Consider the following 12,344-nt stretch of genomic DNA (forward strand, 5'->3'; position numbering starts at 1 on the left):
TTATTGGAGTCAGTGTCCCCAAATTTCCAAATATGTAGATTTCTCCAGTGCTTTGGTTCACTGCCTCTGGGCTGGTGGTTTAACACCACGGCAGGACTGGTGTGGTCAGAGAGAAAGGAGTAGATGCCCCATGTTCCACGGGAGGGCTGATCCCTTTCTGCTTACACAGAAATATGATGTTCTCTTCTCTGCATGCTTAATTAGAAATGTATTGTACTTTATTTACTTAGATTGTGAGGGTATGGGGCACACACGGCGTGACATGTCAGAGTCAAAGACAGCTTGTGAGAGGAGGTCTGATCCTTCTGAGCATTGAGCTCAGGTCATCAGGCTTGTCAGAAAGTGCCTTCACCCACTGAGCCATCTTGTCATTCCTGTTTGTTCATGAGGCAGGGTTTCACTGGGTAGCCCATGTAGCCCAGGCTCACCCCAGCTAGCACTCCAGGATGTTGGGAAAAAAAGTTTCTGTGTCAAGTAGGGCAGGACTCCCATTCCTTTTATTTAAGAGGAAGCCTGGACTCCGAGCTGCAGACACAAATGTATGTCCTTTGGGAGTCGGGGTTGTGAGGACATGATAATTCTCATTCGTCCATTAAAAATATCTTAGTGTTCTGTTTGATTTCTGATTTCTCTTCAACTCATCCTGGCTAAGAAAGCTACTAGTGAGTTTTACAGTCTTGGGTGAGTTCTTATATTGAGTGTGCGTGTGTAATGAGAACAGTGTATTGTCTGATTGGCAGTATCTATTTTTTTAAATTGTCCTTTAAAAAAATAAAAACACAGAAAAATCCTATAGCTTGGGCATTGGTGATACACACTTTAATCACAGCTATTAGGAGGCAGAGATAGGTGGATCTCTGAGTTCAAGGCCATCCTGCTCTATTGAATGAGTTCCAGGACAGCCAGGGCTACACAGAAAGATGTTTGTTTCATTTTGTTTTGTTTTGTTTTTTTGGTTTTTCAAGACAGGGTTTCTCTGTATAGCCCTGGCTATCCTGGAACTCACTCTGTAGACCAGGCTGGCCTCGAAATCAGAAATCCGCCTGCCTCTCTGCCTCCCAAGTGCTGGGATTAAAGGCATGCGCCACCACTGCCTGGCTGGTTTTTTTTTTTTTTTAATAAAGATTTATTTATTTTATGTATGTGAGTACACTGTAGCTGTCTTCAGACACACCAGAAGAGGGCATCAGATCTCATTACAGATGGTTGTAAGCCACCATGGGAATTGAACTCAGAACCTCTGGAAGTGCAGTCCGTGTTCTTAACCACTGAGCTATCTCTCCAGCCCCATCCTTAGTGTTTTTAACCCACATCCACCCCACCCTCATCTTCCCATTTTCTTCATTTTGGGACAGGTGTCACAATATAGTCCTGACTACCTTTGAACTCAAAATTCTGCCTCCAGCTGCAGTGAGCTGGGATTATAGGCATGCCCATTACACCTGACTTGTTGATTGCTTTTGTTGGTTTGCTTTTGTTTTTGAGGCAGGTCTTACAATGTAGTCCTCTCTGGCACCAAGCTTGCCTTGAGTTTATAGATGCCTGCCTGCCTGCCTGCCTCTCAAGCTTTCCTTACTGTTACTTAAAAACAAAACAAAAGACTACCAAGTCATCCATGGACTATTCTAGGCAATATGTCATTAAATACAACAAGTAATTAAGTCACATTTTACTCTCATCCCAGTTTCAGGGACTGTTGTGTATCTTCCTGTACTTTTTTCTTCTTTATGTACAAATACATAATTTAGAAGTTTTCTTGCCTTAATCCTCACCTCATGGAGCATAAGTCTGTATTTTCTTTTTTTTTTTTTTGTTTGTTTGTTTGTTTGTTTTTCGAGACAGGGTTTCTCTGTGTAGCCCTGGCTATCCTGGAACTCACTCTGTAGACCAGGCCAGTCTCTGCCTGGGATTAAAGACATGCGTCACCACCGCCGGGAAAGGTCTAGTTTTTAATCTCTGTTTTTTAAAATGTTATTTTTGATCTTTTAAATTTCTGTGTGTATGAGTTGCTCACATGCATGTCAGAATCGTGCATTTTGGAACTGGAGTGATGGGTAGTTGTGAATGCCATGTGGGTGCTGGGAATTGAATCCAAGTCTTCTGTAAGAACAGTGCTCTTAAACAACTGGACCACTTCTCAAGCTCCTGTTTGTTTACTTCTTCCTATGTGCATGTGTGTGTATGTGTACGCTTTCCCTTTCATGTGTGTGGTATGCATGTGGAAGGTCTGAAGTGTGGGGATCACCAACAGTTGCTGTTCTACTGCACTCATTGTTGCAGGGTCTAGTGGAACCCAGAGCTCGGTGATATGGCTGGTCCTCTCAGCCCGCTTGTTCTGGGAATTACAAGTGGCCTCTGTACCCACCTGGTATTTATGTGGGTTTCTGGGGATCCACACTTCAGTCTTCACTTGTGGTGGGGCTTTAACTGTGGCGTTATCTCCCCAGCCCAAGGATAGTGTTAATACACTCACTTATTTCTCTCTTTTTAAACTTTATTATTACTATAGTTGCTTATGCCAAGCTATGTATGAGGGCCACAAGACCCTTCTCTCCTCCCTTTACATAGGCTTCAGGGATGGAGCATCAGGGGTGTGTGGCAGGAGTGTCAGCCCACTGAACTATCTCAAAAGCTTAAGTTTTTCTGCTTTTACTAGTTCAGTTGTTTTTTGTGCAAAGATGGCAGTGGAGGTAGAACTCAGGGCCTCCTACATGGTAGCAAGGTCCTGTCCCTGAACTACTGCCCACTCATTGAATTGGACTATTGATCAGAGTTACCTGTGTTTGCGCTGGAACTATTATGTATTGGTGCTTGTCACAAAAATTTAATTAAACATTATGAATGAGTAAAATACTTGAAAAACTTGTCTGTATGAAGTAAACTGCTTTGAAAAGGCTGTACAGGGACAAGTCACTGGGAGAAGATTGATAGTGAGTTAGTTGTAGGCAAGCTAACTGACTGCCTCTGAGGACAGTGACTGAGGTAAGGACTACAGACTTCCTGTTTGGCAGATGTTTCAGGCTGCATTCTTAAAAGAAATCCACTATGCTTGTGCTAGAAAAAGTCAAGAATGTCAGTGGGCTGGTTCCTGTTTATCTGGGATTGCTGCCGGGTGTCTGTGCTTGTTAAGGTGATGCAATGCTTGACTGACTCCCTCCGTGGACTGTCAGTTAATCCACTTGGCCATAGTTCCCATTCTCATTGGGCAAGAGAGTGTCTTTCTCTTACAGGGACATGTGTGTACTTGACAATCAGCAGTGTGTGAGTGCCTGTGAAGACTGACTCTGGACTGAGGCTGCCCGGATGCGAGCTCTGCCCTCTCCAGTTACTAACTTTCTGCTCTGGGCAAGTTACCCTTTCATTTGTCTCTGTTGTGGTTTCTCTGTGGACCAACCTCACTGTTGACAAAGATTTGTTTCTTACAGTTCTGGGGGCCAAGAAGTCCAAGTTTGGAAGGCCTGTACACTTGACTGGGAGTGGTGTCTCATGCCTTTAATCCCAGCCCACAGGCGGCAGTGAGTTCAAGGCTAGTCTGGTCTACAGGTTCCAGGACAGCCAAGGCTGCACAGAGAAATTCTTTCTCAAAGCAAAGAACAACAACAAAAAGAGCCTGTGTACTGTGTTATTCTATGGCATACAATGAAAGGGTGAGAAAAAAATGAAAGAAAAGCACATACCTATGATTCCAGTATTTGGGAGACAAGGCAAGAAGATGAGGACAGCCTCTTCTACTTAGCAAGTTCAAGGACAGCCTGGGCTATTTAAAGACCTAGTCAGCTTTGAGGATACAGTAGAGAGCCCAGGATGTTAGAGATGGCAGTACCATGGGACATCTCCCAAGGAAAGTTGCAGGAAGAGTGGGGCTGGCCCAAGAGAGGCTCATTGTGTTGCAGCTGTGGAAGGAGAAGAGGAGATGTGTCTAGGCCCTCTGCAGCCCAGACCAAGAGACCCAGATCGTAGACATAGGGTCCGGGATTTGGTTGGATCTTGCATTTGACCTATGTCATTGAATGTTTGATTTTTTTTTATTATATAGACAGACACTCCTAGTTAAGAGATTGCCTAGTATCTCACAATAGAATTTGGATACTTGGTTTTTGAACAGTGTTAAAACTGTTAAGATTTGGAAACTTGTTTTGTTTTTCAAGACAGGGTTTCTCTGTGTAGCCCCAGCTGTTCTAGAACTCACTTTGTAGACCAGGGTGGCCTTGAACGCACAGAGATCCACCTGCCTCTGCCTCTGGGTTAAAGGCGTGCACTACTATTCCTGACTGACTTGGAGGACTTTTACACATGGATTAAATTCATTTTGTAATTTTAAAATGACTTTCTGTGTATGAGTATTTGCCTGCATTGTATGTCTGTGTGTCATTCTGTGTACTGTGACCTTGGAGGACAGAAGAAGGCACTGGAGCCTCTGCAACTGGAGGGACTTATGGGTGCTGGTTCTCCGCAAGAGCAGTCAGAGGTTTGAACTGCCCGGCCACCTCTCCAGCCCCGTGCCTGCATTTTTGGATTAGGGGTGAACATGAAACCTTGGGGACTGAGGTGGGATGGTCAGGTTGACAAGGAATGGACTTGGGAACGCTGTTCTTTATTATCGCCTTGACTAGATTTGAAGTCACCTAGGAAACAGACTTTAAAGTGTGTCTGTGTGGCCTTTAAGAAGGAGTGGCTCCTAGGACGGGTCCACTAAAAAGAGAAGGACCACTGAGGGTCACAGTTGCTCTTCTGGCTGCAGATGCAGGGCTGCCATGATGGAGTGTGCCTCCTAAAGCCATGAGCCATGGAGAAAACCACGCCTCCCTTGGCTTTTGTCTGGTGTTTGGTCACAGCAACAAGAAGGCAGTAACTAACACATAGATGTGCTTGATAGAATTAAACCCACTTTTAGGATAGAAAGTGTCTGTGACTAAATATTAATGCTTTGGAACTGGAGAGACAGTTCAGTGGTTAAGATCATGGATGCCTTCTTCCAGAGAGCCTGGGTTTAAGTTCCAGCATCCCTAAGTTCACAACCCTAGTCCCTGGGGATCTGCACCTCTTCCTGCCCCTGTGGGCATTACCTATGTACACGTGGTACAGAGAGACATGCGTGCAAAACACCTGTGTACTTAAAGTAAAGGCTTAAAAGATTTTTTTTCCAATTCACGGCTTGTTTTTTCACTTAAATATTTAAAACCTTATTTTGAAACATAGAGAAGCAAATTTTCCCAGAGGGGAGAGGCTGAAAGGTGGGGGGGTGAGGTGGCCTCTTGGATCGATTCTGAGCAGAAGTGTCACCTTTAGAGGTTGGCCAGGGTCACAGTGCTGCTTTTTTTAGTTGAAGTGAAATGCCTCAGGTGGCAGGACACTGGAGTAGGACTCGGTCAAAGGTGGTGATCTTATTTGATTTTTTCCCTAAAATTTAACCATAGTACTTTACATTGTAAGCATGCTCAGGCTCATTTCAGTGCTTACAAATATCTTTATGATATGTCTTCTTCATCATTGTGAAAACTATTGAGATGATGTTTCCATCTGAATCCAACACACTAGGCACTTGGCTGAACCTAAGAAAGATAGCTCAATTATCATTTAGTGAGTGGGAGTGAAAAAGTGGTTGGGAGGAAGTACTGAGGACCCCGGTGTCCCCTAACTCCTAACAAGACTTCATCCACTTAGTCCACCTGTTTTTAATCACTTGATAAGATACTGGTATGGGTTCATTTGTGGGAAAATGTCATACATGCTAAGCAAGTCCTTTGACTGAGCTATGCCCCCGGTATTCGTGTAGTGTTTTTAAGTAGGTTAAACTATTTGCCTGTGAAACTTTTGGTTCAGTGAAATACTAAATATTTAAGAAGCCAGAATATGAATACATACTTGGTCTCTTGGTTGGCATAAGGCATTTAGTTTAACATGTAAAGGGCTAAGCAGTGGTTTCCAATCTGATTCTAAATAAAACTTCATGGTGGGGGGTGTTAACAGTAGTTTTGTCGTTGTTTTTGAGGCACAATCTTACTGTATAGCTATGGATGGCCTTGAACTCAGATCCACCTGTTTCTGCCTATACTGGAATTAAAAGTTTATGTCGCTACCACCCAGCCAAATTACCATATTTCCAATAAACGTTTAAATTTTCTGAATTAAGGCCGGGCGGTAGTGGCACACGCCTTTAGTCCCAGCACTTGGGAGGGAGAGGCAGGCGAATTTCTGAGTTTGAGGCTAGCCTGGTCTACAGAGTGAGTTCCAGGACAGCCCGGGCTATAAGAGAAACCCTGTCTCGAAAAACCAAAAAAAAAAAAAAAAAAAAAAATTTCTGAATTAAGATTGGGAGCTTGTTTTCAAACATGAGTTTATCAGGTAATAAGAGGCATTGCTTCATTGGAGAGCCTGGGCATTGGGAGTTGTTCTAGCTCTCACTCTGACCTCGCCTCCCTGTTACCAAGTACTATTGGCCAGGAAGATGACCTTTGGCTACTTGGTTTTTCATTGTTGAAAATGAGGGTTTTACACACCCAGTGCTGGTTACCTAGTATAGGTGCTTAGGAAGAGGGAATTGCTGCTATTTAATTTAGAATATCAGTATTTAAATGTAAACACAGGTTTTCTGTAAGCGCTTCAGTTATAGGTCAGAGCCTAGTTACAGGTCATCACTTTCTGAATGAACTTTCAATTCCATTTTCTCTGAGTAAGCAAAGCTCTCTTGTTTGGTGGGAAGGAGAGAACAAAGGTTTCCTGGTTTTTGCCTACTTTTATTCTGGGAATAACTTAAAAGCCTCAGCAAGCCAATTGGAGCACAAAGCACTTAGCTATCTACTGAGTGTGTTAGTATGAAAACACTTGAGATACGGAAATAGAGACACTTAGGAAAGCCAGCTGAGTATACCCTGCTTTCTCAATCCACATCCAGATAATTTCTTAAAACATCTGGTTAAATTGTTACATTCCCAGTCTGTTGTGATTTCCTCTTTATATTATACTCTCCTAAGAGCCAGATCAGGAATCATAATATTCAGTATTTGTTTCCCAAGTGATTGGCACCCCTTCACTTCTGACTAGACAGAGTTAGGACAGAGTTGGACAGAGGAAAGCAGGTCCACACTCTCCTACTATCCTTCTACGTAGTACTTGTGATTGATTGAAATCCAGGCAGATTTTGACTCTAACAATAAATGTCACCCATCTCTCTCTAGTGCTGTCCTCAGTTATACTGCTGTGTAAATTACTACATCTGAATGCAGCTCCTGAGCCTTTGAGAGATCAATCCACGGGAAGGGATTATGTCTGCGAGTAAGGGAGTGAGACACTCAGATGGGCCCACCTGGGGGGTGTGGCAGCACTTGGTTTATAACAGGATAGTGAGAGAAGGAGCCATAGTTAGGAAGTTAACCTTTATTCCAGGTGCAGCTGTTTCTACAGTGTTGTCTTCGGTCACATCAGGTGTCAGCAGATCTGCATATAAGCCAGGTTTTGATTGCAGATGTTTGCTTTTATCATTCACTGACTTTGTACTCCAGTCAGTGTCTTTAACTCATGGTGGGCATGATGCTAATTTTTTTTTTTCAATGTAGGCCAGGTGGTGGTGGCGCACGCCTTTAATCCCAGCACTTGGGAGGCAGAGGCAGGCGGATTTCTGAGGTCGAGAGTTCGAGGCTAGCCTAGTCTACAGAGTGAGTTCCAGGACAGCCAGGGCTACACAAAGAAACCCTGTCTCCAAAAAACAAAACAAAACAAAAAAAAGAATTGCTCAGTGTAGCCAAAATACTTCCCATGATAGAATAAAACTAATAAAAAACAATGCTAAAGGGCTGGAGGGCGGCTCAGTGTTTGAGAGCACTGTCCGCTCTTCCAGAGGTTCTAAGTTCAATTCCCAGCAACCACATGGTGGCTCACAACCATCTGTAATAGGATCCAGTGCCCTCTTCTGGTATGTCTGAAGACAGCTACAGTGTACTCACATACATCAAATAAATAAATCTTTTTTTTTTTAAATAAATCTTAAAAAAAAAAGAATAATGCTAAGAAACGAGGAAGAGGCTAAGAAGATAACTTAGTTGGTAAAGAACTTGAGTTCTACACCCAGAACTCAGAGTAAAAGAAAAAAGAGCTGAGCGTGGGGGACACACTTCTAATATCAGCACTGTGGAGTCTTGATGGCCGGCCTGCCTAGCCTACTTGGCAGGTTCGAGACCAGTGAGAGATGTCTCAAAAAACAAAAGGTGAATGCTCTTGAGGTTATCCTGTGACCTGCTCCACAGGCATGTGAGCGCACATCCACGCACCCATGTGTGGTCTGTGTGGTGCAGGAGATGGAACCCAAGGCCTTGTGCATGATAACCTAGGCAAGCACCTTACCGCTGAGCTCCAGCCCCAGCCCTGTGGTGGTAACACATGCTTCACTTTGTTTCAGGATCTGACTGGCATAGAGTCCATGGAGCAGTGTCGTCTTGCCTTGGAGCAGCATAACTGGAACATGGAGGTATGGGCACCCACTCCTACCACACTTAATGTCCTGCTGCCACGGGACACCCCCCTTCACACACACACACACACACACACACACACACACGGCGGGGGGTTGCTTTTGTTTGATTTCAGAATTATGGCTTCTTTGTGTTCCAAATACACGGGTAGAAGTATGGGAACTATGAAAGTAACGAATTGTGTTGCTGTAGCTCCTCCTTATGCATCCTTAGTGCTCCCACTGTCGTGCTCCCCGGGTCCAGTGCCCTGAGCTAGTTTTATGCAATGGAAGCCCTGTGGAAACAGAATTTCATTTTAGTTTTGTTAATTGCTCCCAGCATAAAATTTATATATTCAGATTGGTTTTTGTTGTTTTCAAGATTGTGTGTGTGTGTGTGTGTGTGTGGCGGTTATTCAAGATAGTTTTTGTGTGTGTGTGTGTGTGTGTGTATGTGTGTGTAGCGGTTACTGTCCTAGAACTAATGCAGATACACACACACACACTTAAAACTTTTATTGTTTTTCTTTGGCGTAATAATTCAGTTTGTTTATCCTTTTTTAATATTAATCTTTTCATTTTACTTCATTTTAGTATCTGGCTCTTTAATAATTTTCTGTTGACATCATAAATCTATAATTTTTTTTTTTTTTTTTTAGGTTTTTTGAGACAGGGTTTCTCTGTGTAGCCCTGGCTGTCCTGGAACTCACTCTGTAGACCAGGCTGGCCTTGAACTCAGAAATCCGCCTGCCTCTGCCTCCCAAGTGCTGGGATTAAAGGCGTGCGCCACCAACGCCCGGCTTATAAGTGTATTTTAAATTAATATTTTCAAACAAAAACAAATACACTTGGGAAGGGATAAACTAGGCATGGTGACACCTGTAATTGCAGCACTTGGGAGGCTAAGGCAGGAAGATTAGGAGGTCAGACCCAGCTTTTTCATAACAAACCCCTGTCTCAAAGAAAGGGGGGGTGCCCGAACAGACTGGGCAGAAGGACAGAGGGAGGAAGATAAGTAGAAGGATCACATGCCTCCCTATCAGCTCCTAACCCTGAAATGTTCTATAATAGTTTCAAATTTCTGCTCAGTGATACGGATAAAGAGGACAGGTTGTCTCTAAGTTGCTGGCTTGTCCTCTTGCTCCTGTGTTTCCTTCTTTCCTAGAGTAACAGCTGTTCATAAGTATGTGTTTACCAAACACTGGAGACTTAGATTTGTGAGCTATATAGATAGCTATATCCATTGTTTTTAGTCCTCATTTGGTGAAATTATTTTGCATAGCATAAATGTGGCTAGAAAGATTTATTTCCCAATGTAATGGTTTGTCTTTTCCCCGTTATAGAAACAAAATATGCCTATATAAGTTTAAACACAAAAAGGTTCTTACACTTTCTAGAGATAAGCACAGATGCTTTTGTATGTGTCCTTCCAGATTTTCTTTTGTGTGTAACTGACCTTCTACCACGTGGTTCCTGGGACTGGCAGCAAACTTTGTTACCTACCGGCTTAGTTAGAGTGTCTATTGCTGTGATAAAATACCAGGGGTGGCATCACCCACAGTGAGCTAGGCCCTCCCACATTAGTCACTAATCCAGAAAATACACCACAGACTTGCCTTCAGGCCAGTCTTATGTGGGTATTTTGTCAGTTGTGGTTCCTTCCTCCCAGATGACTCTAGCCTCAATCAAGTTGACAAAAATGTAATTAGGACACCCACTGAGCCAGCATGCCAGCCCTAAGAGTTATTCTTTTCCCACTGTGTACAATTTGACTACATAGAATTAGTCAGACCATAAAGGTTAGGGCTAGTTACTAGACTAGACATCCAGCCCTCCCAAAGACCCTTCTGACATCAACAGCAAGTTCAAACGAAGTACATCACCTGCCTTAGGCTCAATAGTTGACTAGCAGCACACTGAAAACAGTTAGGTTTTGACACGATACTACTATAGGTTAAAACCTGCTAAGAGACTTGACAGGGTATCCAAGATTCCCAAATAGGCTATTTGTACACCCGTCTTCTGCCAGGTCAGGGTGCACATGAGTGGCCGTGTGCACTGACTGCTGAGCCAAGACACAGCTGAGCTGGTGTCCAGAGTGGCTTGGGGTTTTGGTTTTGTTGTTTTTGTTTGTTTGCTGTTTGGTTGGTCTTCATCATTTAGGCATAGTGATTTGATTAGCTGTCTTATTTGGTTGGACTCAGTTGCCAAATTGACAGATACTATTGCCCAAGTCTCCGCCATAAACAACAACCCTGGCCTTTCTGGCCTTTCTGGCATTGCCACATTCCCCTAACACCACATAGATCCTGGAGAAGGGGAAACCAGGCATCTCTTTGGGCATGGCCAATTTTGTCACAAAACTGGGACAGAAATTTAGAGAGACAGTGAAGGGTTTTTTTTTTTTTAACATGAATATTTAAATTTTTTCTAGTGATTTTGTTTTGTTCTGTCTTTGAGACAGTCTCAAGTCAAGGTTGAATTCAGACTTCCTGCATAGCTCAAGATGACCACAAAAGTTTGAGCCTTTGGCCTCCACACTCTGAGTTCTGGGATGGAAGCAGTGGTTTCTCTACCTCGTGCATTCAAGCAAACAACTGAGCTACATTCCAGCTCCGAATATTCAGATTTTCAGATTTAAGTTGGCCCTCCCTCACATTCCTCCCACTTTGAAGTTTTTTCTCACTTTTTCTTAACAAATCTGTATCTTTACTTTTAAAAAGAATTTTTTTTAGATTAATTTTAAGCATTAAGTTTCCTTCATTTTTGCACATAAAGAATCTAAGGCTTGTAAGTTAGGCTCTTTCTGGGCTGCGGAGCTGTATTTAGACTACATCTTTGGCAAAACTGTCTATCGGATCCCAGCGCTGCCCACTGCACAGCAGTGCATGTGCTGCTCATAACTGTCTTCTGTGCACTGCTTTTCCTGGGATCGTATGGGAAAGCACATGTCTTAGCTACTCTGAATGACATGTACAATATTAGCAGTGTGCTTGCTATGTAAATGTGGTTTCAAGACAAGTCCCTGCTGTCTTCTGCTGTGTGAGACTCCCTTTGCTCCACAGTACAGCAGGAGAAAGGTTGCTGGGCACGGACTCCTCGTGGACGACATGGAATGCTCACCTTGTTTGAGGCACAAAGCAGTAGTTTCCTCGTGGGTTTATTTGAGCATCACTGAAGTTCTGCTTTCATCTCTGAAGTTGTGTTTTGTCCTCCACCACAGGCTGCTGTCCAGGACAGACTGAATGAGCAAGAGGGTGTACCAAGTGTTTTCAGTCCGCCTCCATCCCGGCCCCTGCAGGTCAACACCGCTGACCACAGGGTCTACAGCTATGTCGTCTCCAGACCACAGCCAAGGGCAAGTTTCATAGTTAGATGAATGCTTTCCCATTCAGTTTTATCATCTGTGTATGATAGCGCAACAGAAATGTTCACAGTATTACTGTGATAGCCGTGGGCCCGTGGAAGACTTGGGTTCATCCATTTCACTTGGTTTTTTTAATGAATTGATGTAGGAATTATTTTTCTGTTCTTCACTGAGGAAGTGTTTTCTGTACCTCATTTTGAAAAAAGCAGCTTGCTTTTGAAATGTCTACTGCAGGCTGACTAGGTCGGCTTCTGGGCATGTCTGTGATCATGTGCAGACATGAGTCACGGAAGCCTGAAGAGGGCGCTGCATTCCTGGGAACCAGACATAGGCTGCTTTGAGCAGCCATGAGGCTGCTGGGAACCAAACCTGGGTCCTTTGTAAGAGCAGTAAGTGCTCTTCACTGCTAAGCCATCTCTCTGGCCTCCCTGCCCCTTTTGTGTGTGTTTGGTTTTGTCTGGAGACAGGATCTTACTCTGTTGCCCAGAATGGCTGGCAACTCACTACAGTACAGGCTGGACTGGAGCTCAC

The 12,344-nt window shown here is 43.6% G+C and overlaps 1 protein-coding gene across 1 annotated transcript in view; it reads left to right on the plus strand.

The window, feature by feature from the left end:
* Faf2 (Fas associated factor family member 2) overlaps positions 1-12,344 on the plus strand; it is a 36,157-nt gene that overhangs the window by 3,498 nt on the left and 20,315 nt on the right. Inside the window, exons 2-3 of the mRNA XM_028772131.1 lie at positions 8,396-8,464; positions 11,670-11,804. Of these exons, the coding sequence (XP_028627964.1) occupies positions 8,396-8,464; positions 11,670-11,804 (204 nt within the window). The remainder of the gene's footprint in view (positions 1-8,395; positions 8,465-11,669; positions 11,805-12,344) is intronic.

The sequence above is a fragment of the Grammomys surdaster genome, unplaced genomic scaffold (genome assembly GCF_004785775.1).
Source record: "Grammomys surdaster isolate TR1022 unplaced genomic scaffold, NIH_TR_1.0 211, whole genome shotgun sequence".
Lineage (NCBI taxonomy): Eukaryota > Metazoa > Chordata > Mammalia > Rodentia > Muridae > Grammomys > Grammomys surdaster.